The 24,058-nt window shown below is 39.6% G+C and overlaps 2 protein-coding genes across 4 annotated transcripts in view; both read left to right on the top strand.

The window, feature by feature from the left end:
• LOC138026305 (uncharacterized) overlaps window positions 1-10,475 on the top strand; it is a 25,618-nt gene extending 15,143 nt beyond the window's left edge. Inside the window, exons 16-25 of the mRNA XM_068873598.1 lie at window positions 114-165; window positions 886-950; window positions 1,041-1,117; window positions 1,388-1,453; window positions 2,308-2,404; window positions 2,841-2,883; window positions 3,729-3,808; window positions 5,573-5,650; window positions 6,686-6,763; window positions 8,535-10,475. Of these exons, the coding sequence (XP_068729699.1) occupies window positions 114-165; window positions 886-950; window positions 1,041-1,117; window positions 1,388-1,453; window positions 2,308-2,404; window positions 2,841-2,883; window positions 3,729-3,808; window positions 5,573-5,650; window positions 6,686-6,763; window positions 8,535-8,657 (759 nt within the window). The 3' untranslated portion in view covers window positions 8,658-10,475. The remainder of the gene's footprint in view (window positions 1-113; window positions 166-885; window positions 951-1,040; window positions 1,118-1,387; window positions 1,454-2,307; window positions 2,405-2,840; window positions 2,884-3,728; window positions 3,809-5,572; window positions 5,651-6,685; window positions 6,764-8,534) is intronic.
• Window positions 10,476-12,128: 1,653 nt separating this feature from the next.
• LOC138026306 (stAR-related lipid transfer protein 5-like) lies at window positions 12,129-21,653 on the top strand. 3 transcript variants are annotated; one of them, XM_068873600.1, is made up of 9 exons: window positions 12,129-12,357; window positions 14,409-14,449; window positions 15,268-15,357; window positions 17,104-17,258; window positions 17,804-17,838; window positions 19,155-19,265; window positions 19,681-19,721; window positions 20,725-20,819; window positions 21,298-21,653. In XM_068873600.1, the coding sequence occupies exons 2-9, from the start codon at window positions 14,412-14,414 to the stop codon at window positions 21,498-21,500; spliced, it is 768 nt and encodes a 255-aa protein (XP_068729701.1). In that variant the 5' UTR covers window positions 12,129-12,357; window positions 14,409-14,411; the 3' UTR covers window positions 21,501-21,653. The 3 variants fall into 3 exon arrangements, with proteins under 3 accessions (XP_068729701.1, XP_068729700.1, XP_068729702.1); XM_068873599.1 differs by lacking the exon at window positions 12,129-12,357 and adding an exon at window positions 12,684-12,785; XM_068873601.1 differs by lacking the exon at window positions 12,129-12,357 and adding an exon at window positions 12,684-12,790.
• The last annotated feature ends 2,405 nt before the right edge of the window (window positions 21,654-24,058 follow it).

The raw sequence follows: 24,058 nt of genomic DNA, 5'->3' as shown, positions 1-24,058 counted from the left end.
CTTATGTAGGCTTGTGACTTAATTGTTGGGGTAGCTTATATCGCAAATTGAAGTCTTCCGATCAATTGGTAATCTAGGTTTGCCTTAACGGTATTTCTTTTTTATTTCAACAGAGCTCAGGGGAAATGTTCCCAATCTCAGCCGAGAATATGAAACTTCCTTTTGGTAGGAAACTCATTCAGTTGTTTTATTAATATTTTTTTACGGTTCTTTGGCCCATAGGAACTACTTCCAGACCAACACATTGAGGAGAAGGTTCGGTTCGCTCGGAAAAAAAAATACGCGCAACTTAGCAGTTGACGAAAAAGTATTTTATAGAAAGTGGACGTAAACGACGATGTATCCTGCCGACAAAGAACAATTCTTAAAATCATGATGAGTAGTAAAAAACAGTAACTTAAGCTCTAGGTACAAATTGATTTGGCGGACAAAACTACGCCATGTCCTAAGGATGGCTTAGATGTGCGAGAAAAAAGGTTCCCATCTCTAGTTCTGTTTACCCCTATCATTATCTTTTTTACCCTCAGAGAGGGTTTATTACGCATGATCCGTTCTCAGGACATGTGAAGACGAAGACTGTTTTGCAGTCTCTTTTCTGTCTTTTCAAAGCCGATGAGTGTGCTAAGAAAGCGCTAGTTTATTATGGAGAAGGGGCATTTGGGCGAAGGTTCTCGCCATACCCCAATCTCGCCTCGTATGTAGTCGGTTGTTTCACGTACGCATGCGCGGAACGTTCTCGTCGGACCTCGTGAAAAGGTAGACCACAAGCCGTTCAATGAAGGCCGTGAAACATTAAGTCAATAAGTTGAGGCGAAGCTTTCCTTAACTTCGCAGAGTGCACTCACCTAGCACATTTCCTTGATTTTTTTCTTTATTTTGTGTCAGTTGACAGACATCTTGTGGATTATAAAACCCTTGGCAGCCAAGCAGCTTCGAATCTACTGGGTGAGGTGAGTAAACATATTTCATCATTGGCCAGTGGAGTGAATGTTTTTTTTTGTAACTCAAGCTAACAGTTTGTTTCTGTTGGCTTGGTATAGGTTCTGTTGGCGTCCAAAGTTGAGATTTCCATGTCAGAGGAGTTCAGTTTACTTGGTTCCAAACAAGGAGATTGGAGGTTAAATACCCGACACATGAAATCGTATCATTTTAAAAAGGCACCACTTTGAACAGTGTTTTCAAAAAACTGGATTTCGTTACTTTGAATTGTTTCTATCGCCGTAGACGAACGGATTTTTGTTCGAATTTGGATGACATGTATGTCACCATTTCACAGGCATTTGTACAAGGTATCTGCTTGTTGACAACGCAGAATGCTTTCCAGTTGCACAGCGCTAGCCTTATCTTTTTCACACTGGCCTAATTTTGGCTGTTTCCTTCACTTTAGGTATCATAGCGTGGAAAAAGACGTCGTGATACTGAGTAAGGTCAGTCAAGGAGAGAAAATTCACAGGTAAGCACAGTTGTCTTTTTCTGACTTGAATAGAGCTGACGAAGTTTTCCATAAAATGTGGAGCCTTAGAAAGCTTTTGATAGTTTTCTTTGCAATTGGAGAACTTATCGAACGAGGAAGAAAATTAACGAAACAACATTTCTCCAAGGAGAAAGCTGGGTCCGTTTGAAGCTCTTTCTTTGCGCGATTGATAGACTTTTAGTCACTTGTATCCACGTGCTACAACACGTTGCAAAATTGGTGAGACACTCGGTTAAAAAAATCCTTTTCAAGCTTTCAATACCCGCCGGATCTAGAATTCTAACCTTGCCCGCTTCCCCCTTCCCTTTCAACATTGATTGGGGGGGGGGGGGGAGGGAAAGGGGGGCTGCAGTGTGTGAGATATTAGGGAGCTTAAGCACGCGCGTTTTTAAGAGCGGACGTCAATCGGAAGAGAAAATTTCGCGTGCCAGGACAGTGGTGTCTCCCAAATTTTTATACTAATTATCTCTAATGGATAAAAGATACTTGGAAATGTAAATGTGTTTGTGTGAAAACAGGTTAAAAGGGAAAACAGCACACTTCCGGTTGCCGTCCGCGTCTCAAAAACGCGCGTGCTTAAGCTGCCTATTATGGTAAATTAATAACGCCCCAAGAAGATAATGTGTCTCCACTATTTTTGCAACTCGTTGTAGCATAGATAAGTCGTGATTATTGGCCGTCGGCCGGTCGACTGGAAGAAGACTTTTTCATATTGTGTAGTCTATTACTCTAGGATCATGAAACTAGAGGCCTCAACTAGCGGTACAGCATGTGATTAAGTAAGCTCTTCAAACGTTTGATTTTCGAAACACTTTTTTTGTTTTTCTGTGTAGTTTTCTGGGAAAAGGAATGATCAAGGTGAAACCGCCCGCGGTGTGGCAAGCGGTCCGAAATCCCATGACACGTTATATGTACGATAGGATGCTCAAGGTAACTATGGAAACAAGCGTTTGAAGCTAAGGAGAAGTGCGTGCGTGCGCAAAATCCAGGAGCGTCATCCTCTGGTGGGCCGCATTTTTTTGCGCTCATTCGAACGTAAATTTCGATCGCATTCGGATCCTTAGAATTACTATAGAGGGACCGATCGTTGTCTTGCAAGACCTGTGGCCATACTGATTCATTTAAACAGAGGACGGATTTTGAATGAGAACTTAAAAAATCCATGATGATGGAATTTTCTCTTCGACACAGCCTGTCGTTTCTTTGTTGTTTTATTTCAAAATTGCTTAAACTGGAACTATTTATGCATACAGTCCTTCTTGAATAGATATCATTTTGTGTCGTTTGTCGTTGTTAGTTACTCGCGTTGGGGCAGTTGATTTAATTTTAAAGTTCTATTCCCTTGTCTTTTTGTTTAATCCAACAGAAAGCAAAGATTGTTCGGCAAATTGATGACCAAACAAAAATTTGTGAGTAAAGACAGGACTGATTTACACTGATCGTCATTTCATTTTCTACCCTGTTAGCGTGATTACCCGCTGGCAGCAAGTTTACGCGCTATTGTAAAGTTTATCACTAAGTCATAAGAGTGAGCTGCTTCAACAGGAAATCATGGCATAAATCACATGTATACCCCTTTGAAACACATTACAGTTTAAAAGTTACCTTGTGCAGTATTCTGTACACCAGCAACTGGAGCTGACACGGACGGAGCTTATCCCGGTTTCTTCAGCATGAAGCGGTGGAGAGTATTGCTGCACGGTCCCCCCTGGACGGAATGCTGGTTCCTCGCAGGGCTACCTCCTGTTGTTTGTACACCTGGGTAAAGAGAGAGACAGCGTAGGGAAAAGCTTCTTTTCTAAGGAAACAAGGCGATGACAGAGCGAGGCCTCGAACCAATGCCCCTGAGAGCGGAAGTCCGGCGCGCGTACCCCTACCCCCCGGTGTATACACACAATACTAATATTATTAATATACTACCGTTTCACATATTTATTTCACAACTCAGATTGCGCATTGCATGCCGTTGTAAAAAACCTATGCAGATCTCCAGTTCACTTGGTATCTATCACCACTAAGTTCTTTTCCTTTTAAATCAGGACTTGGAATCCAAAGGTTGTGATCCAAGTCCTCATCTGACCACTAGCTGCGGTTATCTGGGGTATTTCTTGGTAAAACTCTTCTGTTCCACTTTTATAGCCAACTGAGTTGCTTTTGACTTGCTGAGAGTCTTGAATCTCTAAGCTCATTTGTTCCATTTGTTCCATTTGTTTCTGTAAATAAATCTTTTTTTTTTCCATGTTTTTGCGTTTAGCCTATTTTCATCACGAAACCACGCAGTGTTTTGTCAAACAATCTCGAGACTTTGTTGTTTTGGTTGCGGAGAGAGTTGAGGTAAGTACTAAGATTAGTGGTCGGCTTGCCTCTCTCTTTATGACATAGATTTTGCCAAGTCTAAAACCGGAGCTCCCGGGTTATTTATTCTTAACCTGACTTAAGCCTGCGATCCAATCGAAACCCAGTACCTGGTCAGCGATCAACTTAAAAGAAAAACAGCTGACCTCGATGAGCTCTAAACTTGAGCCCGCGATGTGGTCACGAAATACTGGTCACATTGGCATACAAGGAGGGGTGGACGTACGGTCATGCGGTGACCAAAACCAAAGTTTTCCGCACAGATGGGTTACCATATTTCTAACCCATGGTGCTCTGCGGGCGCGTGCCGAAGGCGTGCGGATTTAACGGTAATTCCCTGGTTTTGCATTGCGTAACCCTGCTGCGCATAATTTCTTTCGTCTCTCGCGCTCGCGCACATTTGATGAAATGGCGGATTTTCATTGACGCCAAGCTTAATCCGTCAAGGAATTGCTATGTTCTCCTGAACGAGTTCGGTGACTCCCATTTTTGTGTCCTCATGGAGTAGTAAAAAAAATAAGAAAAAATCTATTGCCAATTTTTTTGGCAATTTCATAAAATTGTACGGAAGGAACCATTACGAGTCGAACAGCCCATACTCGAGTTAAATCCATTCTGGAGTGTTAAGTACTCAAAAAGACATTGAAATACATTTTTCAGGGACTTATGTGAATTAACCATAGAATGACACGAGGCTCTGCGTTATATAATTGATTACATTTATAAAATCGAGCTAAATTTGTCCAACATTGGGGATTCGCGGCAATTGTTAAAGTGCCTTAAATATCCTCATTCGTCAGCGTCGTACCATAGATCCGATTTTAATAAGGTGATTCCCCAGAAATAGAACCTGTCATAGATTTCAGATGAAAGTTCGCACACTGTTGTAAAAAATGTACAAAAGTGTACTAAGGGGGGGGGGGGGGGGATCACCGTGCTTGTTCCATGGTACGACGCTAACCAATAAGGCTATATATGGCAATGAAAATCCGCCATTTTATCAATGTGCGCGAGCTAAATCGCGCGCTAATGACGCAAGAAATTATGTGCAGTAGGTTTGCGCAATGTAAAACCAAGGAATCACCTTAAGCCGCTGCTGAAACGTTCCCATCATGTTGATCATTGTGTGGTAGTGCTATCACATGCCATAATGGGTCACGTCCAGCCAACATTTTACGCATCATTTATGTGTTCGGTAGTCGTTAAGGGTTGAAATTTTCATTCGCTATTTTCACAAATCCCATAATACAGTTCATTTTGGGGGGTTATTTGCATCAAAACAATCGATATCCAGTTCACTGCAGCATGATACAGTCCAAAGAGTAAATAACTTGTATTGTTTTTATGCAAAGAACCCGCCAAAACGTATTGCATTATGGGAATGTGAAAGTAGCGAATGCCAAAAAAAAACCCGGCTTGAACTCGGTTCTCTGCAAGTACCTCTCAACTGACGACGCAAGCTAGCGAAGACCTTAAATTTAAATGTATTTAGCTGATATAGGTACCTGTCGTACTCATCAAGTGCTAAACGTTCTTAGACCTAAATTTCGCTCTCTACGCAGACAACCCTCCGGGGGCAACTTTTTTATCTTACGGCTTTTCGCAGTCTTGATTTTTGCCGAAGTTGTAAACATGACAAAGGGGTAACTAAATAAGACATAACTAAACAAGCCAGCAAAATTTCCGTGTTCCGTATTTCCCGAGAAGCAAAATTTCATTTGAAATATTAAGTTCTGCTTTTAGCCCGAGAGATACATTGTTTCTGGTGTGTCAGTGGATTTACCAGAAGTTCCACCTACCAAGAACATTATCAGAGGAAAGGTAAGGACCTTGTTTCTAAAAATAAGTCATTTTGTTGAAAGATATGTTTTGAATAAAACTGAAATAGGATGCTGCATTTTATGGGGAAGCTCGCTTTATCAAAAGAGCAGCTAGTGAACTATAGAACTTTGTACAACTCGACCCTGACTTTCATTCAAAACTGGACGCTCCGTGAGCGTAAACTCGTTTTGTCTGTGGTACATCTTACACAGAAACAGAGAGCACTGAGTTGGGTGGTATTGAAGGCTCTAAAAGGGGATTTTCCCAGGAGTAATGCCGAAAATAAAAAGTCGGAAAAAAGAAAAAAGCCTAGGAATCCAATAGCTACTCCTGGTAACTCCTACAATGGAAGAAGCAGGCTACGGGATCAAGCTCGAATGCGGCATATTTCTCATCATCCCCTGGAGCTGCTCAGTCTGTAGACGAAACAGTACTTGTTTTTTGTTTTGTTTCCTGAGAAACGAACCGTATCTATTTTGACTGCGGGATGAATGAGGCTGAGTGGCCAATCAAAACAGAGTTTGCTGAATTGAAGATCTAAAGATCTATGAGATCCAAAACAAACTTGCGAACACATGAACCTGAATTATCGCAAATCATAATGCTCACAAACACAAACGCGAAGGAAATGGTTAATAAATATGAAGTGTTTTACTATCTGAATGATTTTGGGTTAGATTAAAGCGATTATATTTTTGAAAAATCTTCGTGTTAATGAGTAATATGGACAATCTTCGCACTAGTAAGTCGTAGCAATAAATTGGGTTAACCAGGAACCACTTAAAGAAATATTGTGGGCTTCCCAAATAAACTTCATTTTACAAAAGAATGACAAAACAAATCTTTTTCTGACGTTAAAAGCTATGGCTACCTATTAATCATTTGTCAGAAAGAACACGACTAAAAATTTCTGTCATCTTTATACATCTTTTCCATTCAGTTCCGACAGGGAAAAAAACGGCGAAATTCTGCTCGTATTCTTACTGGAATGCTTATGGCAACCCAGTAATGAAAACAAATACGTTTGTCTTCCAGATTCATTCGAGTGGTTGGATTATTGAGCCTGTGCTACAGAATGGCCAGCTGTATTCCATGGTGTCCTACCTTTCTCAGGTAAGATCGTCTATGTAAAAGGCGGTTTTTTTTAGAAACTGGGTACGATTGCTTTGGATTTTCGCATGCGATCAGCTTACGCCACGAATTCACTACAAATAGTGTCATGTAAATAATATCAAGACACCCTTGCTACAGACGTTCACGAATGTAAATGGTCGAAGTTTTGGCTTCCTGCTCTTCAGTAATTGTCTTAGAAAGTCGTACGCAAAAATCGTACAGTGTTAATTCACATAATTGTGCTTTTTGACTCCCCTTAGATTCAAATCTTTCACGATTCATAGAAAACACGGGTCTTTTTACATCGTAGAACTAATGTCAGGTAACCCACCTGAAATCCAGGCCATCCCCTGTATACGTTATTGGTTCTTTGATCGTTACACTTCTAAATCGCATTCGCTAAGCTGACAAGGACCAGAAAACGAGAGTGTTTTTTTAAAAGAGCTTTTGCGCTAACGGATAATATACGAGATAAACTAAGAATAAAGCCAGGATCCGAGCCAGGATCCGAGCCAGGATCCGAGCTAGGATCCGAGCCAGGATCCGAGCCAGGATTCGAGCCAGGATCCGAGCTAGGATCTGAGCCAGGATTCGAGACCTAACCGAGACCTAACCGAGACCTAACCTAACCTAACCAAGACCTACCCTAACCCTAACTAGACTTAACTAGACTAGAACCAACGCAAATAGACCTAACCTAACCGATTCGAGACATAACCTAACCGAAAGATTCGAGAATAAATAGCGGAGAAAGCTCCTCATAGCTCGAATCCTGGCTGGAATCCTGGCTCGGATCCTAGCTCGAGTCCTGGCTCGGATGCTAGCTCGAATCCTGGCTCGAAGTTTAGGTATCCTCATAATATACTGGCTTTTGTATCCCCATGCAATGTATACAGCTTTAAAAAGATCCTGTTGTGATCATCTTGTGGTATCAGCTGGCGTCAGCCCCGTCTACATTACAACGTTTTCAATCATTTTAACAAGTGTCCTTTTTTTATCCATCAACACCAAAACCCTTGCAAACGTCGGATAAAAACAGTTATTAATACGTTTTCGTTTGAGTGTGTGTATTCTCCTGTGCGTTTTCACCTCTCATCAGCACTAAATGTCGAATACTGGAAGGTTGATGAAAACGGGAACTTGAAAACATTTTTAGAAGTGGAGTATTTTTAAACTGAGCGCAAAACACTCCAGTTGTAAGTATGGATAGGAGAAAACGCGGGAGAAGTTTGAAAACGGTGAAAGAAAAGGAAAATGTGCGTTAAAAGACTGACAAAGGAGGCGTTAATTGTTCAATGTTGCTCTGAAAGAAAGAAAGCCCACTTTAGGAGCCTGTACACTGTTTCTATGGTGATTGAAACCACGGTTGTGACTGGTTGATTTAAGCTACAACTTTGAAAGTGATAGACTTGTTGAACTGTCCGATAACAAACTATCCGAAAACAACTGTCCGATAACAACTTGGCAAGTGAATTAGTGGAAAAAGGAGTTTTTTTTGCCAATCACAATCGAGGAAATTGTAACTTTTATGATTATACTTTTTATATCATTTTTGGTCCCTCTTTTTATTCATTAAGTATTAATTAACACTTAGATTACATTGGCGTCATCGTTTCCAAGCGTTTTCAGAACGTTGCGTTTTTGTAAACGTTTTCCGCATTCTTCGTTTTTAAGCGTTCTATTGTGGTGGTGTAGCGGCCTCAGTAACTTTTAATAGGCAGCGCTATTTTCTTATGTACAAATTTAACATAGGGTCCATCTTTCTCTTTAGGTTGATTTCGGAGGCGCTATCCCCACAAGTATTCTGAATCACATCGCCCGCCGTCAACCCCTTTGTATTGCGTATCTCAGGGACTATTTACTCAAGTTTGAAGATAAGAAGCCCAATGTCTGAGATAAATACAGATTATGTCAAAGCGGATTACCTACAAGACACCACTAACAACACAAGCTGGAAAAAAAACTAAGACATAATATCATGGGCCACACTGGTGTGGTGTGTTCGAACACTACAGAATAACAAAGCCTAGTTCCCACTAGCGACATAACGATCATAATCATAATCATAAACACGAACATAACGCTGTTATGTCGCTTATGTCTTAGTGGGAACGTCCAGAAACATAATCATAGGCGCCCTTATGATCAACATAATCATAATCATAAGAAAATTATCGACCATTTTCTTATGATTATGATTATGGCTTTGACTATGACTATGTCGCTTTTCTTTGCAGTGGGAACGCGAAAATCATAACGACTTAATAAGAAACATAATGACGCAACGTTTTCATTGTGTTTTGGCCAATTAAAGTCTAGGACCAGTACTTTCGGGTCGGTTCATTTTCAAGATGGCGGCCAGCTTCGAGGAAAAGCTTTACGTTTTTAGAGCGGCCGCCCCCACTAGAACATGAGAAGCTTATGTTTATGTTTATGATTTTGATTATGCTTATGATCCTTATGTCGCCAGTGGGAACTAAGCTTAACTAAGAAAATTACAGGGATGCTAAATCGCAGACTTACAGAAGATCTTTATCGTTTCTCTTCACGTTGTGTTGCCAGGCGGGCTTCGCCGGTTTTCCCGGGCTTTCCCGTTCTGGTTTACTTGATTGTCCGTTGAAAAATCAGGGAAAGTTATTTTCAATCATTTTGCGCAGGTGTTGTAATCACAGTAGTTAATTCCGAAAAGCGTATTCAATAATGTGTAAGTCACCCCAAAGTAACTTACAGTCAATCATTGACTGTGAGTCACTTTATGTTGACTTGATACCGAGATCAATCTTAAAATTTTCAAAAAGTATTCCTCTTACTTCCGCTGTTATTTTGTCGGTTTGCTTTAATAATTTCAAAAACCTTCATCAAGAGAGTTTATTTTTTTATGTGACTGAAATAAATCAATTAATACGTTGATTTCGTTCTTAGGAATGAAGCTCATTTCACAAGAACGGATCATTCTCTAAATGTTCATTAGCTATGATCAAGATCAGTCAGGCCTATATGTGCTTGCTGGTTGAGGATTTATGTCGTTTTAAAAAGAGGGAATATCTTAGAAAGAATGCGAATTCATGTGCTGAACCATTTTTTGATTCCATCCAAAGTGCGAAATGAATTATTTAATTGATCTCTTGGAGCTCCACGGCTTCAAATAGTTACTTCAGGGTCAGGCATGTGACTTCTTATAACAACTTCTTCCGCATTGTTATGCCGCGAGATCTCGTAGTTATCCAGAAATTGAGATTATTTAAGGCGTAAATACATTAATTAATCAAATTTAAGCACCCCCGTTAAGATCCAAAGATTGAAAGATCACTGGCCATGACGATAATTGAAGATTTATTTTATATTTGTGTTCTTTATGGTGTCGCACAAACACAAAACAAGAAAGAATTTTCACCCCGTGGTAAAACTTGATCCACACTCTATTCCGTGCTCTCCCTCTGTAACGCGAGGGGGTAAATTTTCGCTGGGTATGTGCTGGTGGCCTCTCAGAACCCCTACCCCTTTATAGTCTATTTTATGGCCAATAATATTATTGTCACTTTTGGGTAAATTTAATTTTTGCCACTCCAACTTAGTCACTTTCTGTTTATGCATACACCTTAAATAAAGCTTCCTAATGGTAATTTCAAAACGGAATGTAATGCGACAGGAGACCATTATCATGGGCCCCTGAATGCGACTAGTAAATATTAAATCAACAGCGCTACAGCTCTTTCTGTAACAAATTTTATCACAGCGAATCTTTCCATTTTTAAATCCCACAAGGCAGAATTTTCTTACCCCCAAAATCCCGACAATTTCGACCCCATTCTAATAACTCTTCTAAATATGGTTGTGAGTTCCCTGTCTTGTCAACCACTCATATGCCTTAGAACTGTGAATCTCTACAGAAAATCGATTTTACAGGGCAGAAATTAATATATTCAAGGAAAATGTATTCTATCCGCCTGTGAATCTACCGTGAGATTTTTGTGCCTCATCGTGAGATTTCCCTAAAAACCGTGAGTCTCTCGGCAAAACCGTGAGACTTGGGAGGTCTGGGAAGTACTTCCAAGTAAGTTCTTTCGGAGTAGGAATCGATATCGCATCACAGTGTGTACTTAAAGTTTGAGTTCATAGGTTTTTACCAAGTAAACATCCGTGCCATACATATTTCGATCACTGAAGCGGAAACATTGTGAATGATGAAGCCCTGTGTTTATTTTCCCCCTGTAACAGCTGTTGATGTAAAGGTATCAGCTGACGTCATTGTTTGCATTTTGTTTCATTGACCGTCATACGAATTTGCAAGCAAAAACATCATGCTATTTACAAATTGACTTCAAGTTTTAATTAAACTTTTCGAGCCAGTTATATTAGCCATCAAAAACTGATAAATTCTTGGGTGGTTACATTAGATGGGTTCCATATGGACATTATTCATGAAATGTCGAACTTTCAAAGCACTATCGAGTGCCAACCCGGGAAGTTGAAAAGTCGCTTAAATCGCATTCAATCGGGCAAATAACCCCACAGGGAGAGAGAAAGTCACCACGACAATAAAGTACGGCTTTTTATTGAAAACCTTTGCGAGTAAATATCTTTTTCAGTTTGTTATCGAGATTCCCATACAAATCCTTATAATTTTTTACCCTCCGAGTCTGGGTCGCCTGTGTACAAGTGAACGTAACGAACGAAGGGGGAAACTGAAAACGTTAATGCAAAGGGGTCAAAGAGCCTGAAAAATTGAAAAATGGCTCAAATTGAGTTGAATCTGACAAAAAAAACACAAAGTAAGGAAGCTATCCAGTAAACTGACAAGAGAAAACTATTGACATACGGAACGAACTAAGAGGTGTTGGAATGAACAAAGACAAACGCTTTGGTAACAAGGGGAGTTGAAATCAAGCATTTCGCTGTAACTCCCGCAGCATAGGCTCCAGAAAGGCTCCCGCCACCAAGAAAAACGTGCGACTACACTACACGCTCAGGAATCTCAGGATGTTTGTTCGCCCCCTTTGCGACATCGAAGGTTGTATTAAGGAAGAGTTTTATTATGACCTTAGGCTATAGATCACAAACTCACATTTATAGCGATTTTTTACTCTTATGAAAATTCTTTTATTATTCTTATTATTTATTAAATATTCTTCTTCTTCTTCTTCTTCTTCTTCTTCTTCTTCTTCTTCTTCTTATTATTATTATTATTATTATTATTATTATTCTTCCTGTCTCGATCAGGAAGACAAGACAAAACATGGCTTTCACATGTCTCCGTGGACACATTTTTTTCTGGGTCAGGTTTCAATTTGTCAAAATATGCACTTTCAAGGTTTTACACAGACAGCTACTGAAATACAATACTATTCCACTAAATAAATGCCCTCATCAAGTTCAATCAAGGTGAACTGAAAAAACAAGAGCCTCATTGTTTGTCAAATAGATGACAGGCCCTGTGTACATGTGATCACAAAAGGCAACCATTCATATGCCCATTCAAATGCCCATTCAAAGCTGAGCGTGGGGGCTGCTTCACACTGGTTGTTTTGTGCCCGTCACACAAGTGAAAGCACACAGCGTTTTGTCGGATAGAACGGAGGATACGTTGCTTGCAGGTAAAGTGTGATTTTAAGTAGTGAACACAGTTCTGTGAATAGATTAGCCACAGCCGCTGAAGCGTCACTGAATTGCACGGTTTTCAAGGCGCTCGCACCAGCCCTTGACTGGGGACTCGTTACCCTGCTTCTTGCCTTAGCGACCTTCCCTGCAAAGAATTTTTGAGAGGGTTTTCAGCAGTTATGGTTATGCATTCTTTTTCAGTGGCATGCAAATTAATAACTTGAAGACTATTCAAGTATTGCAAATGGTTGCACACATGTACTTGACGAGGGCTTAATTAATGCCCATTTCCATCTCTCGCAACATTGCTTAAAATTAGGATTTCGAACGTCATCCTCATTGTCCGGTAACAAGCTGGCGTACCGAAGGCTAGTTCGTGTACGATATGGCTGAAATAACCGCTCTCTTGTCACCTTCGAATCCAGTGAAGTAACTACTGAATATATCCTGTCACCTTAGCATTTGGCGGCGTTCCCGAATACAATAGGGAAGATATCGTTTACAGTGGCTAGCGTTCAAAGCGCGCTCTGACTGGCTGCTCAAATTCCGGATATCCTTTGCTTTTCACCTCCGAGCAACTCGTGCGGGATTTGCGCCCAAAAATATTGTAATCGTTGGAGGAATAATGAGTTAAAATCATCTTTTTGTGCCGTATTATCTCACTGTTTGAGTATATACTAAAACAACTATTCATCTCAGTGTTGGTGGCTAGTTAGTATATACAGTCTGGTATATACTAAAACAGTGGATAGCGTTGAACTCGCGCGCTGATTGGCTCGTCAAACTCCGAATATCCTGTGCTATTTACCCCCGAGGAACTCGGGAAAAAATGGCGTCCCGATTTGCATCCGTGACAAGTGAAGAAAACATCCAAATTAATTTTTTGTGCTGTATATTATCTCACTGTTTTAGTATATGCTAAAACAACTATTCACCTCAGTGTCGGTGGCTAGCATTGGATCTTTACCTCGCCGCTTCGCGGCTCGTTAAATATTTACCGCTAGCCACCTCTACTTCGGTGAATAGTTCTTAATTATGGTGGATATTTACCTTGCAGCTTCGCGGCTCGGTAAATAGGGAGCTTTAGCAACGACAACGTCAACGAGAACGTCACAAATTTGTAATGAAATGACCAACTTCAAGGTTTTGTGAAGGACGTCAGCATTTGAAGATAAATTTTCATTTTCTCCCCTAAATAAAGCGCAGCTCATAACGTTTTCATTCCTGAGGGACTGCCATAACTTTCTCGCATTAAAAAACTTGGAATAGTTGTAAAGTGATTACAATAATGAGAATTTGTGTTTTGTGATGACGTTCTCGTTGCTGTTCCCGTCGTCGTTGCTAAAGCTCCCTAATATCCACCATTAGCCACCTCCACTTTGTTGAATTGTTGTTAATTGATGTTCCAACCAGATCCTCATTGGCTGTCGAATGTAAGGTTTTTGTTCCTGTGGTTGGAAAATTTGTATACCTAAAGCTATGTTTGTATTACAGATATCATCCCTATACTGAAAGGGTGTTATTCTTACGCAAATATTAAGGGTGCATTCGATTGACCGTATTCCGGAATAAGAATACATGGAATATAAGTTAGAAATCCTTCGTTTTTTACGGAGATTCACATTAAAATTGTCAAAAAACTGCTAAAATACTATTTTAAACATATTTTTATCATCCTTGCTGCTTCGAAACACGCCAAACTTTCCGTTTTAATCATCACTCCACGTATTCTTATTCCGGAATAGCGTCAATCGAACTCGCCCTAAGAGGTGGGGTATTTAGGGGTTAAGCTAATCCATTCTCTAGGTTTGCCTCGTCTACCTGCTTGATTTCAATTTCTTCGTGATTGTCTAGCAAAAAGAACTTACCTCTGGATATTCTTACCCGTAACTCCTAGCGTCTTGTTTGGCGACCATGCATTGATATTCTGAACATGTTTATTGTTTGGCAAGGGCATCTTCTGCCAAATACAGATTTAAACCGAGAATTTAGAACGATACAAGAGGTAAGGAGTTTCAACATTATTACTTTGAAATTAATCACACAGGTCATGGAGAATGGAAAACTAAAGTATGATTTCTTGAGCAGGTGAGGCATGTTGTGAAGTTTTCTCCTAAGAAATCTTTTTCTTGTGTATCACATTGATGATATATAACTGATAAATACTGATGCTCTTCAAGTATGGTTTACTTGAAAAGTATCATTATCCTTGGAGGTACACGCCTAAAGGAAATAGAGTAAAGGATAGTAATTACAGTTTGATTATTTCAAGAGAGTGTCATAAAACAAATACCAAAGTAATAATATAACTTTGTTATTTGCTGTGAATGGTTGAAATGTAATAAGGTACCGGTAATTACTTTTCAACTATTCTGTCTTCTAACCTGAAACTAGCTGTTATACATGTCCCTAAATGTTAATCAATTTTCAGCCCTGCCCTGGTTTTAAAAATCTCTTGTGTAACATTATGCTAGTAATATATCAAACATGAGAAGGAGGCTTTCAGCGGATATCCAAACACTGAGAAGTGAGTTGAATAATGAGGGCTAAGGCCCAGTTCGAGGTGTTTGAATATCTGATGAAACACTCTTTTGAGTGCTTGATATTGCTTCTCAGTATTTTAGGAGATATTTCAGATCAAAGTTGGCAAAAATGTTTTGCTAATTAAGACCACATATCCAAACTTCCTCCACAGTAGTGATTTCTTTTGTTTTTGGCGTATGAATAAATTATTTATATTTATTATCAATTAGTTTGAGAAGTACATGTCTGACATTTAAACAGGGATTTTGACTTTAATAGGACAACTTGTGTGTGACATTAGCACTTGCAAATGGTATAAAGGGCCTGCCAAACTGAATGTCCATGTAGGCTACAAAATGTTGTCTTTATTTTCCATGCAATAGGGAAGTGGAAGAGGGTTTGCTGAAGAGACTGAAGAAAGTGTTTGAAGCAAAACAGGGAACAGATGGATGGATAGCTGTTGGAAATGAAAAGTAAGCTGTTTTTTTCGTTGTAATGATATATATATTCTTTGGAAACTGCAAATCATACCAAACTTGAAGTGCCAATAGGGAAAAAAATGGTCTAAATAGAGAATTTCTTGGAAAGAAGAAGCCAAAAACTGACCATATGGGGCATGTGGCATATACCCAACCATGAAATCATTACCCTGTTCAATAAGCAGTCATGACAAAAACTTTAAAAATTCTAAATTCACCACTAATATTCAAGAGAATAAATTGAAGTGATTCAAGATTTTGGTAGTTTTGACAAAACCATCTCACTAAAATAGCCAAAAAGTCAAATGCCTGCACAGGTACCCCAAAATCTGATTCAGTCTGAGGGAAAGTCAATGTGGCGGACAAAAATATAAGGATTTGGACCAGCGGGAATCCCATATAAAAAGGGGATGGATTCTTGTCAAAAATTTTAAATTAACCCTCTTAAAGGAGATCAATCTGGGCGTGGCCCAGGCTTTTTTTGATCCCCAAAGTAAATAGACACTTTTAACCCTAAAAGAGACCTTCACGGCTAATATTATGGCGTTTTGCCCGGAACACCCTAAATGAAACCAAAATCCGAAATTGAAATCGTCTGGCGTTAGACTGAGTAAAATACTAAGTCTGGCCTGTTTAGGCTGGTTTGGACGTCAAAGGATTAAGCGAAACGACGAGCATCCCTCCCCTTTCTATATGGGAGCCCCCCCGGCGATTTGGGTGGGATCCTGATAAAAGACTCAAAAGATAATTACATGTGCAGTGTAGATGAAAAAAAATCTCAATTAAAAAGCCTTATGCGTCAATCAAATCGAAACTTCAACATCCCCCCAGGCAAACCCCGGGCATTTGGCTATCTTCTTTGCCCGGGGAGTGGGGAATTTGACCTTTGCCGCCATGGGGTGGGGAAAATTGAGCCGGAAGTGTCGGGTTTAATGAATCTTTTTCGGGCACCAAAGTCGCTTACAGTCATAAAACACTTTGGACAAGATGGAAGAGATATAGCATTTATGAGCGATTAGCTTACAAAAAAGGTCTTCAAAAGTTGGGGACAGACAGACAAATCTGACAATAGGGTAGGGCATTTGAACACCATTTCAAAAGTTCAAATGCCCGAGGTTTGCCTGGGGGGGGGGGGGGGGGGAGGAGGGATTGTTGAAGTTTCGAGTTGATTGGTGCATTACCATATTACCATTGTGGGTAGCTTCCTTTCTGCGTGGTTTTTATCCACGGCAGATTCAACACAATTTGAGCCATTTTTCAATTTCTAGGTTGCCAATGGTATTATAAATCCCAAGGCTGCACACTCCATTCTGGGGAACCCACAAAATTGAGTCCCACCGTTACAATTCCACATCAGAATCAATAATTGACAAAGATTAACCTTTCATTTCAACCCACGACCATCAACACATTTAGCAGCACTGGGAGCGACCTCAGGCAGTAGTTTGTTCACTCAATTGAAAGGAAAAACCTTTGAAAAGATGACAGTACAAGCCAAGTTGAACACATCAACCTTTGGAATTGGCCTTGTAACCCCCCGTTTAACAAACTGAGCCCTGCCAGGATGCCAGACCATACTTTGTTAACAACAAATGTTGTCAACGACAACGGCAAATGTTGACAAACTACGGTCTTAAAAAATTAGCTGATTTAAGAAGAAAATTAAACCACAACATGCACACCAGCTGTTAAATCCATAATTATTGGGAAATAATGTTGTTCTCTTTGATTTTTTTGTAGAGGAGTGGAGATTTCTAAGAGACCAGCTCAAGAAGGGGAGAGACCTTGGGACACCTTTAAAGGAAGTTCAGTCATTAATGCTCCTGCTCTTTTTATTTTGACCTATGTACATTCATTTGCATTCAGACATGAGTGGGATGAAATGTATGTCAAAGGTAACACTTAAATTATTATTATTGTAGATATATGCCTGAGATGTTTAAAGTGGATTGGCCGTGAGTGCTCATCAGGGATGATACCATGACACTCTATATTAATATTTCGGCAACTTTCTGTCCCAAAACTTCACCCAATTAGATGACTGCTGATTTTGGTAAGCATCTCAAAGGGTCCTCTTCTCTTAACTTTTATGTCAGTTGTGTCCATAAATAAAGGCATAATGTCTCACCACTTAGTTTACTCCAAATTATCAAATACTGTATGAACAGTTCAGATGACTGTGACCTAAGAACAACCCAAACCCCAACACTAACTGTATGTTATAATATATCATGCAATTAGCTGAATTTCTGGACACAAGATCTTAGCTGAATGAAATCTTTTTGGATGAAATGAGGGCTGTAGATCCTGGGAAGAGTCTTTCAGATACATGTAAATAATAATAATTATTGTTGTTCCCCCATGCGTGCATCACATACTCTTGTCTTACTCTTGTCTACATTAATCTCACTATTTGTGAAAAAAAAAATTTGCTTTATAGGTGAATATGTAGAAGTGTTTGACCCACTCACAAAGGTAATGTTATTATCTTGATATTTCATGTTATCTAAGGGCTGATGGCCTTACGTACTGGAGGGAATCATCACAGATGTTTTGTGTCACGCTGTGCAGCTGGATTACAGAGAAATATTTTAATTAAAGCACTCCATGATGTAGGAGAAGTCTTTTTCTGAGATTATAAGACTACAATGTATTTTTATTCTACCAAATCCCTCACCCAGAGTTAAAAAGCATACAAGATCCCACAACACTCTGACCAACTGATGACTGAGCTCACATCTGTCACAAGATGGAGCAGCGAATTACTTTATACAATTTGAAGTTTTATTACTGACATACAAGGCAATCAATAACCCAGCACCTTCTTCCATGAGTCAACTCTTAGTCTACCATAATCCACCAAGGAAAATATCATCAAAAAACATATGGATACAGAGCCCTCTCAGTTGCTGCGCCCAATTTATGGAATGATTTGCCAGTTGAAATTATGTGAAGTCCTTTGTGTTTAACTCATCTTTTTAGAATTGCTTTTTGGTAGTTATTTTTACCTTTTAAGTTTATACTTAATTTAGTTTAAATTATTATATATTTAGCTTTGTATATACCCGCTATACAAATGAAGTTATTATTATTGTTAATGTAGCACTCCATAACCTTGTTTAAAAGACAAAGACAAAAGCTTTGCTTTATTGATACGAGGAATGTAAGTCACACCATTGTACAAAAAGAAACTAATATTTTAAAGTGCCCCTGTGACCAAAAAATCAATTCATATTTTTCTTTGGATTTCAAAACTATGTTAACAAAACACTAAGTAACCCTCATTTTAAGCCTTGATTTCAAAAAGTCACCTCTTTATTTTAACTGTAATTTTCCTATTTAATGGTCCGCCATTACTAACATTATGTTCTTGAGAGAGCTGGATCGAGGAGAAAATGACGTTAAAGGCTCACTAGTTTAAGAATGCAACACGTGTGTACGCCCACAGAATTAATATGCAGCACGGGGGTTTTTGGCTTTCAGACTTTTAAACTCACGCTTTGCATATATAATAAGCTGCGTTCACAAGCTGAAATTTTAAGTTAGTGAGCCTCTGACGTCACTTTTCCTTGGATCCAACCGTCTGAGGTCCAATCGGTCAGTTTTGAACGTGAGTACTGGCGGACCGTGAAATCCAAAACTTACACTCAAAGTAAATGGCCTTTGGATAAAAATCAAAGTTCAAAATTTTGCCAGTCAGGTGTTAAGCAAACACACTTTTAAAATCTGAAGGAAAAAAGGAAGTGGTTTTTTTGATCACAGGGGCACTTTAACACTTTATTTTCCATTAGGTGTCCCTAATAGAGTTTAAGGCTGTCTGGCCTGCAAGCGGTCGTGACTTCTGTAACTTAGTTGTACTTAGGGAGCTGTCCGAGGGAATATATTGCCATGCATATCAGGGTGTGAGTATATACAGTGGATTGCATTTAAAATTTTTGACTTCAGAATGTATAATTTATTGCTTTCTCAATGTACTGCGACAGTCTGCAATGACCATTTTAACATTAAAAAAAGGCGTCATTCCACAGACAGTGATTAATTTCATTTGATTGTCTTGATTATAACCAAATTCAAAGTAATTAAGTATGACAACAAAACGTGAAAACATTTATAGTGTGTATATGATCCATTAGAATCAAAGCACATTACATATGTCTTAAAGCAGACACAATGGACTTGTACAAGTCACAAATTATCACTGAGACCGTGCAGCAATATCTACTTTGTAATTACTTCCGACGCACAATAATATTATTAACAACTCTCTTTTTAACTGAATGCTTTGTGGTCGCAACATGTTTTTTTAATGCTTTGCAGGTGGAGTTTGAGAAATGTCCTGAAAAGCAAGGAGTGGTCAGGTGGGTCTTCATAGACTTAATACTCCTTGCAGTTGCCTTGAAGTAACTGACATTTTTTTCTCGAATAATATCTGGTGCTCATAATTAATTTGTCTGTGTAAGGAAAACTTTTCAGAGAGAACAGGGAGTGAAGTGAAAGTGAGTGAGTGAAGCTATTAGTCTCTCCCCTCGGGTCTTTTCAGGACTAATTTACAATGTTTTTCGGGGGACTTTAGCCAGACTGCTTATTACACAGTTTACAATTTTATTTTAGGAAGTGAGAGATGCCCCCGTCCAGATAAGGTCAATGTTTTCTGCCTGGTCCACTGTATCTGTATTGTAGACTATGTTGTGTTCTTTGCAAACCTTTTTTGACAAGCGAGATGGACAGAGGTCTTACTCGAGTACCTAAAGTGAATTTGGAATTGACTTGGATTTGCACAGCTTGCTGATTGCCTACAGAAATTTCGCGCTAGTGTGCAATAAAGACTGCCATTCATCATTCGATGCATTAATTTGCTTCGTGAGTTCCGAGTGACCTTATAAATTGCGTATGTTTCAGCACTTATACGACACTCAAACAAAAACCCGCTCTCTTTACTTCATAACTTGCGTTGTTCTTTAGATTACCGAGTCGTAGTAAATGTAAGTAAATTGTTGTCACCTCCCAGTGGGTAAATTGAACTACATGTGAGTTTTGTTATAACTTTCAAGGAACCTGAAAGACGAAGACGAAATGAGAGCAAAAAGGAAATATCGCTTGTGGTAATTCTTAAGTCACGGGTCAGGTTGTTGAAAATTAAAGAAATTAAAATGCTAAATTTTGTAAGATAAATACTGGTTAGCCCTTTATTCGTTACCCTTTTACCCTTTACCCTTGGAAAAGAGCTGCCGAGTATAAACATCCTCATTCTGTAACTTTTCAAAACATTTTTGTCTGTGACATTGCCAGCTTGCAAAAGCTGAGGAGTGCCACACCTCTGAGACAGTGAAATAGTTTATCTTTTGCATTTTATGTTTTCAGAGGTGAAATCCTACTTGGTGGTTTTGTGATCAAAGAACTTAGTTCTGATCCTCCAAAGTGTCTTGTGACCTACATAACACGTGTGGATTTGAAAGGTATTATAGTGAATGCGAATCTAGCAAACTGTGTAAGAAATGCAATTGAAATTCAAATTCAGTTTGCACTGTTATTCGTGGTTTCCTGGAAAGTCATAATAGGGGTGCTTTCTGTTATTCACAAATCCATACATTTTACACTGATGGCACTTTGTATGCACCGTATGCATTGGAATGTAAATTCTGGTTGTTTCTATATTCTGGAAAGTCATGTCAACCTCAGGAGGTGCACACAAAATTCTTTAATTTTATTCTGAAAAATTTATGTTCCACTCAATTCTTTACTTGAAATTTCTGGAATTTTTGACTGAATTGAAAGCACCCAATCATCCAGAAGTAAGCAATGGAAACCAGTGGCACTCAAACTGACACCTTTTCGTGTGCCTTCCGTTTCTGCAGCACGTAAGTGCCCCAAATTATGATTGGCTGATTTTATTCAAGTCGTTCTAAAAAGGAGGTGTTTTTTGACTCTCTTCAGGATATTTCCCGGTTTCTTTTTCAAACCGATTGACCTTATCTCAACCAAAGGCTGTGGCAGTGGTTCGTGAAAAGGTAGAAGCTCTCTACCAAAAGGATCTAGTGGCCAAAAATGAAGACCAGTCCTCCATCATGCAGCAAAGTGTTAATACAGCAAAGGAGTTTAAAAAAGGCAAAGAAGGGAGAATTGGAGGAGGAAACTAAAAGCAAAGAGAAAACAAATCCATGTTAGAATGCAGCTAAAGAGATGCAAATTGCATGCATGAGTAATTTTTTACCAGTACCAATGAAAATGTGTCTGGCTACAAAGCCAAATTGTGTAATTTAAAAAAGGAATAAAACTATTTTTTGCAGTTACATTCCTTATTTTCTTTTATTATCAGATACGGACAGATAAGTATTTCAGCTGTGACACCTTTAGCAACAGTTTGCAGAAATCCTTAGTGTTTTCAACTCCTTTATTTAAGGAGGCTATAAAATAACATGAATTTCGAGGTCCGTATTGTCAGGAACAGACCGGGGACATTGTGTTGTGTTCTTGGGCAAGACACTTTACTCTCACGGTGCTTCTCTCCACCCAGGTGTATAAATGGGTACCGGCGTAATGCTGGGGGTAACCTTGCGATGGACTAGCATCTCATCCAGGGGGGAGCATAAATACTCCTAGTCGCTTCATGCTACGGAAACCGGAGATAAGCGCCGGCCTTAATGGGCCTTCAGGCTCGTAACAGAGACTTTATTGTCAGGAAATAAGCTCCTGGTATTGTAAGTTATGGGAGTTTTTTTCCGTTGGTTTATGATCCGCGCGCTTCTCGCTTGATCCACAAATCAGTGGGATTTAACTTACAGTACGAATTGAGAAAACGAGGGTAGTAAAGTTAGTAATTAAACATCTCTGAGGTTATCAGGCGCATGCGTAAAAATTTGAAAACGAATTAATCTTAATGGCGTTTTGAAAAAGTTGCTTGCAAGATTCAAACAGTTTCACAAGTTAATGTCACGTAAACATGAAAAATTCGCTAGAAAATGTTGCATCAAAATTTCAAATTTAGGTCCGTCCACACGTATCCGTTTTCATTTGAAACCGCAACTTTTTCTTTACTGATACGGCTTCCGTCCACACGTATCCGATGAAAACGGAACTTATCAAAAACGCTCTCCTGAGTGGAAATTTTTAAAAACGCTGTTTTCGCGTGTGCGTGTGGACGGTCGTGGACGGACGAAAAAATGCCGACGTCACACTATCAGTCCCAGTCTACTCCGCGCAATATTATAAACTTATTCAAGATGGCGGACAGGCGCTTCACTTTCTTGTCTTTAATACTTAAGCTAATTTCAAACCTAATTGCCTGTTTTCAAGCAAATTTAGCTTTGGTATTTCTTCCAGAAGGCGACTGAGCAAAAAAGTTGCGTTTCAAAGCGTGTTTTAATATCATTTAACACATTACATTAAAACAGCAAAACAAGGGTCTTTTTATGAGAGACCTAATTTCAACGTGGTTAAATTACATATTTATTGGACAGCACAATTGTAGTGAACGTTAACAAAAGAGATTTTTCTGATTGAAATGAATATATATTTGAAGAACGGTTGGTAGACGAGTCCTTCACGAATTCATCCGGGTCCTTTAATATACCCTCCACACGTATCCAGATATTTTTTAATCCGCAACTTTTTCTTTCCGGATTCAAAACTGTTCCCATCCACGCGTAGCATATTCTAGTCGAATTTGCCCGTCCACACGTATCCGAAACGTATCCGGATTGACTCTACTACTCGGGACTCCTCAAGGAAACAGAGGTAACAGAGCATGCGCCATGAAGCCCCCGGCAGCCTTTTCGGCAGCCTTCTTGAGAATTGATTTCACGGTAAGGAACTGGGATCGATCTTGTTGCGTCACCCAGGTAACAAAATCTCCGGATTTAGCGTTCACACGGTTCTGGATTCATATCGGATTCAAAAATATCCCTTCTGGGGAGCGTATTTTAAAAGTTCCGAAGTCGCCAGTGAATTCGCTGGATACGTGTGGACGGAAGGCGTATCCGGAAAGAAAAAGTTGTGGATTAAAACATATCCGGATACGTGTGGACGGGGCCACCCTGGGAGCAGAGCCTCCTTTTGTCTTTTTCTTTACTGAGGAGGAAAAAAGGAGGCTCTGCCTAAATCGCGTCAACTCTTTGAAGCCGCTGCCGCCTAAACTTCTGGACCGTGAGTCAATTCCCTCCAATTCCCCAGCTCCAATTCCCCAGCTGTTGACCGCGCGCCATTCGACGCACGGTGAGCCCAGGGTATGTGTGCAACCGCCACCTTGATAAGTTTTCTTCACAACAAAGTTCTACTCTCCAAGTCTTGCTCCGATTTCTTTTGCGAGCGAGCTTTCTTTTCATTCCACACTTTTAACTACCATTTACAAGCAAAAATGGTAATCCGACAAAAGAAAGTAACCATGGCGACCCCTTCCGACAACTGGGTTTTTCGCTTGGAAATATCAATTTATGAATTCCGAAAAAGAATTGACTACTTCCCAATGTCGTCGAAATTTACGGGGGAAAAAATTTCTTCTCGAGCAGCATCGATCACAACTATAATCATTTTGAACGAAATGATATATGAAATGAATCACATACTGACCCAGGGGGGAAGGGGGACTTCAGGAATTTCTGGGTGGGGATGTGACGCTGGGACCCTGGAACCCTTAGCCTATACCAGAGCTAGTTCAGCTGAATTTTGCAACCCTATACTAGAGTAAACTCCCCCCAAT

Source organism: Montipora capricornis, chromosome 12, assembly GCF_036669925.1.
Source record: "Montipora capricornis isolate CH-2021 chromosome 12, ASM3666992v2, whole genome shotgun sequence".
NCBI lineage: Eukaryota > Metazoa > Cnidaria > Anthozoa > Scleractinia > Acroporidae > Montipora > Montipora capricornis.
Note: the sequence above shows the minus strand (reverse complement) of the source record. Positions and strands in the feature narration are given on the sequence as shown.

Coding starts and splice junctions, on each gene's coding strand:
- LOC138026306 (XM_068873599.1), top strand. CDS start 12,747: ATGGCTGAAATAACCGCTCTCTTGTCACCTTCGAATCCA. Junction 15,358..17,103: donor ATAGCTGTTGGAAATGAAAA/GTAAGCTGTTTT, acceptor ATTTTTTTGTAG/AGGAGTGGAGATTTCTAAGA. Junction 19,722..20,724: donor GAAAAGCAAGGAGTGGTCAG/GTGGGTCTTCAT, acceptor TTATGTTTTCAG/AGGTGAAATCCTACTTGGTG.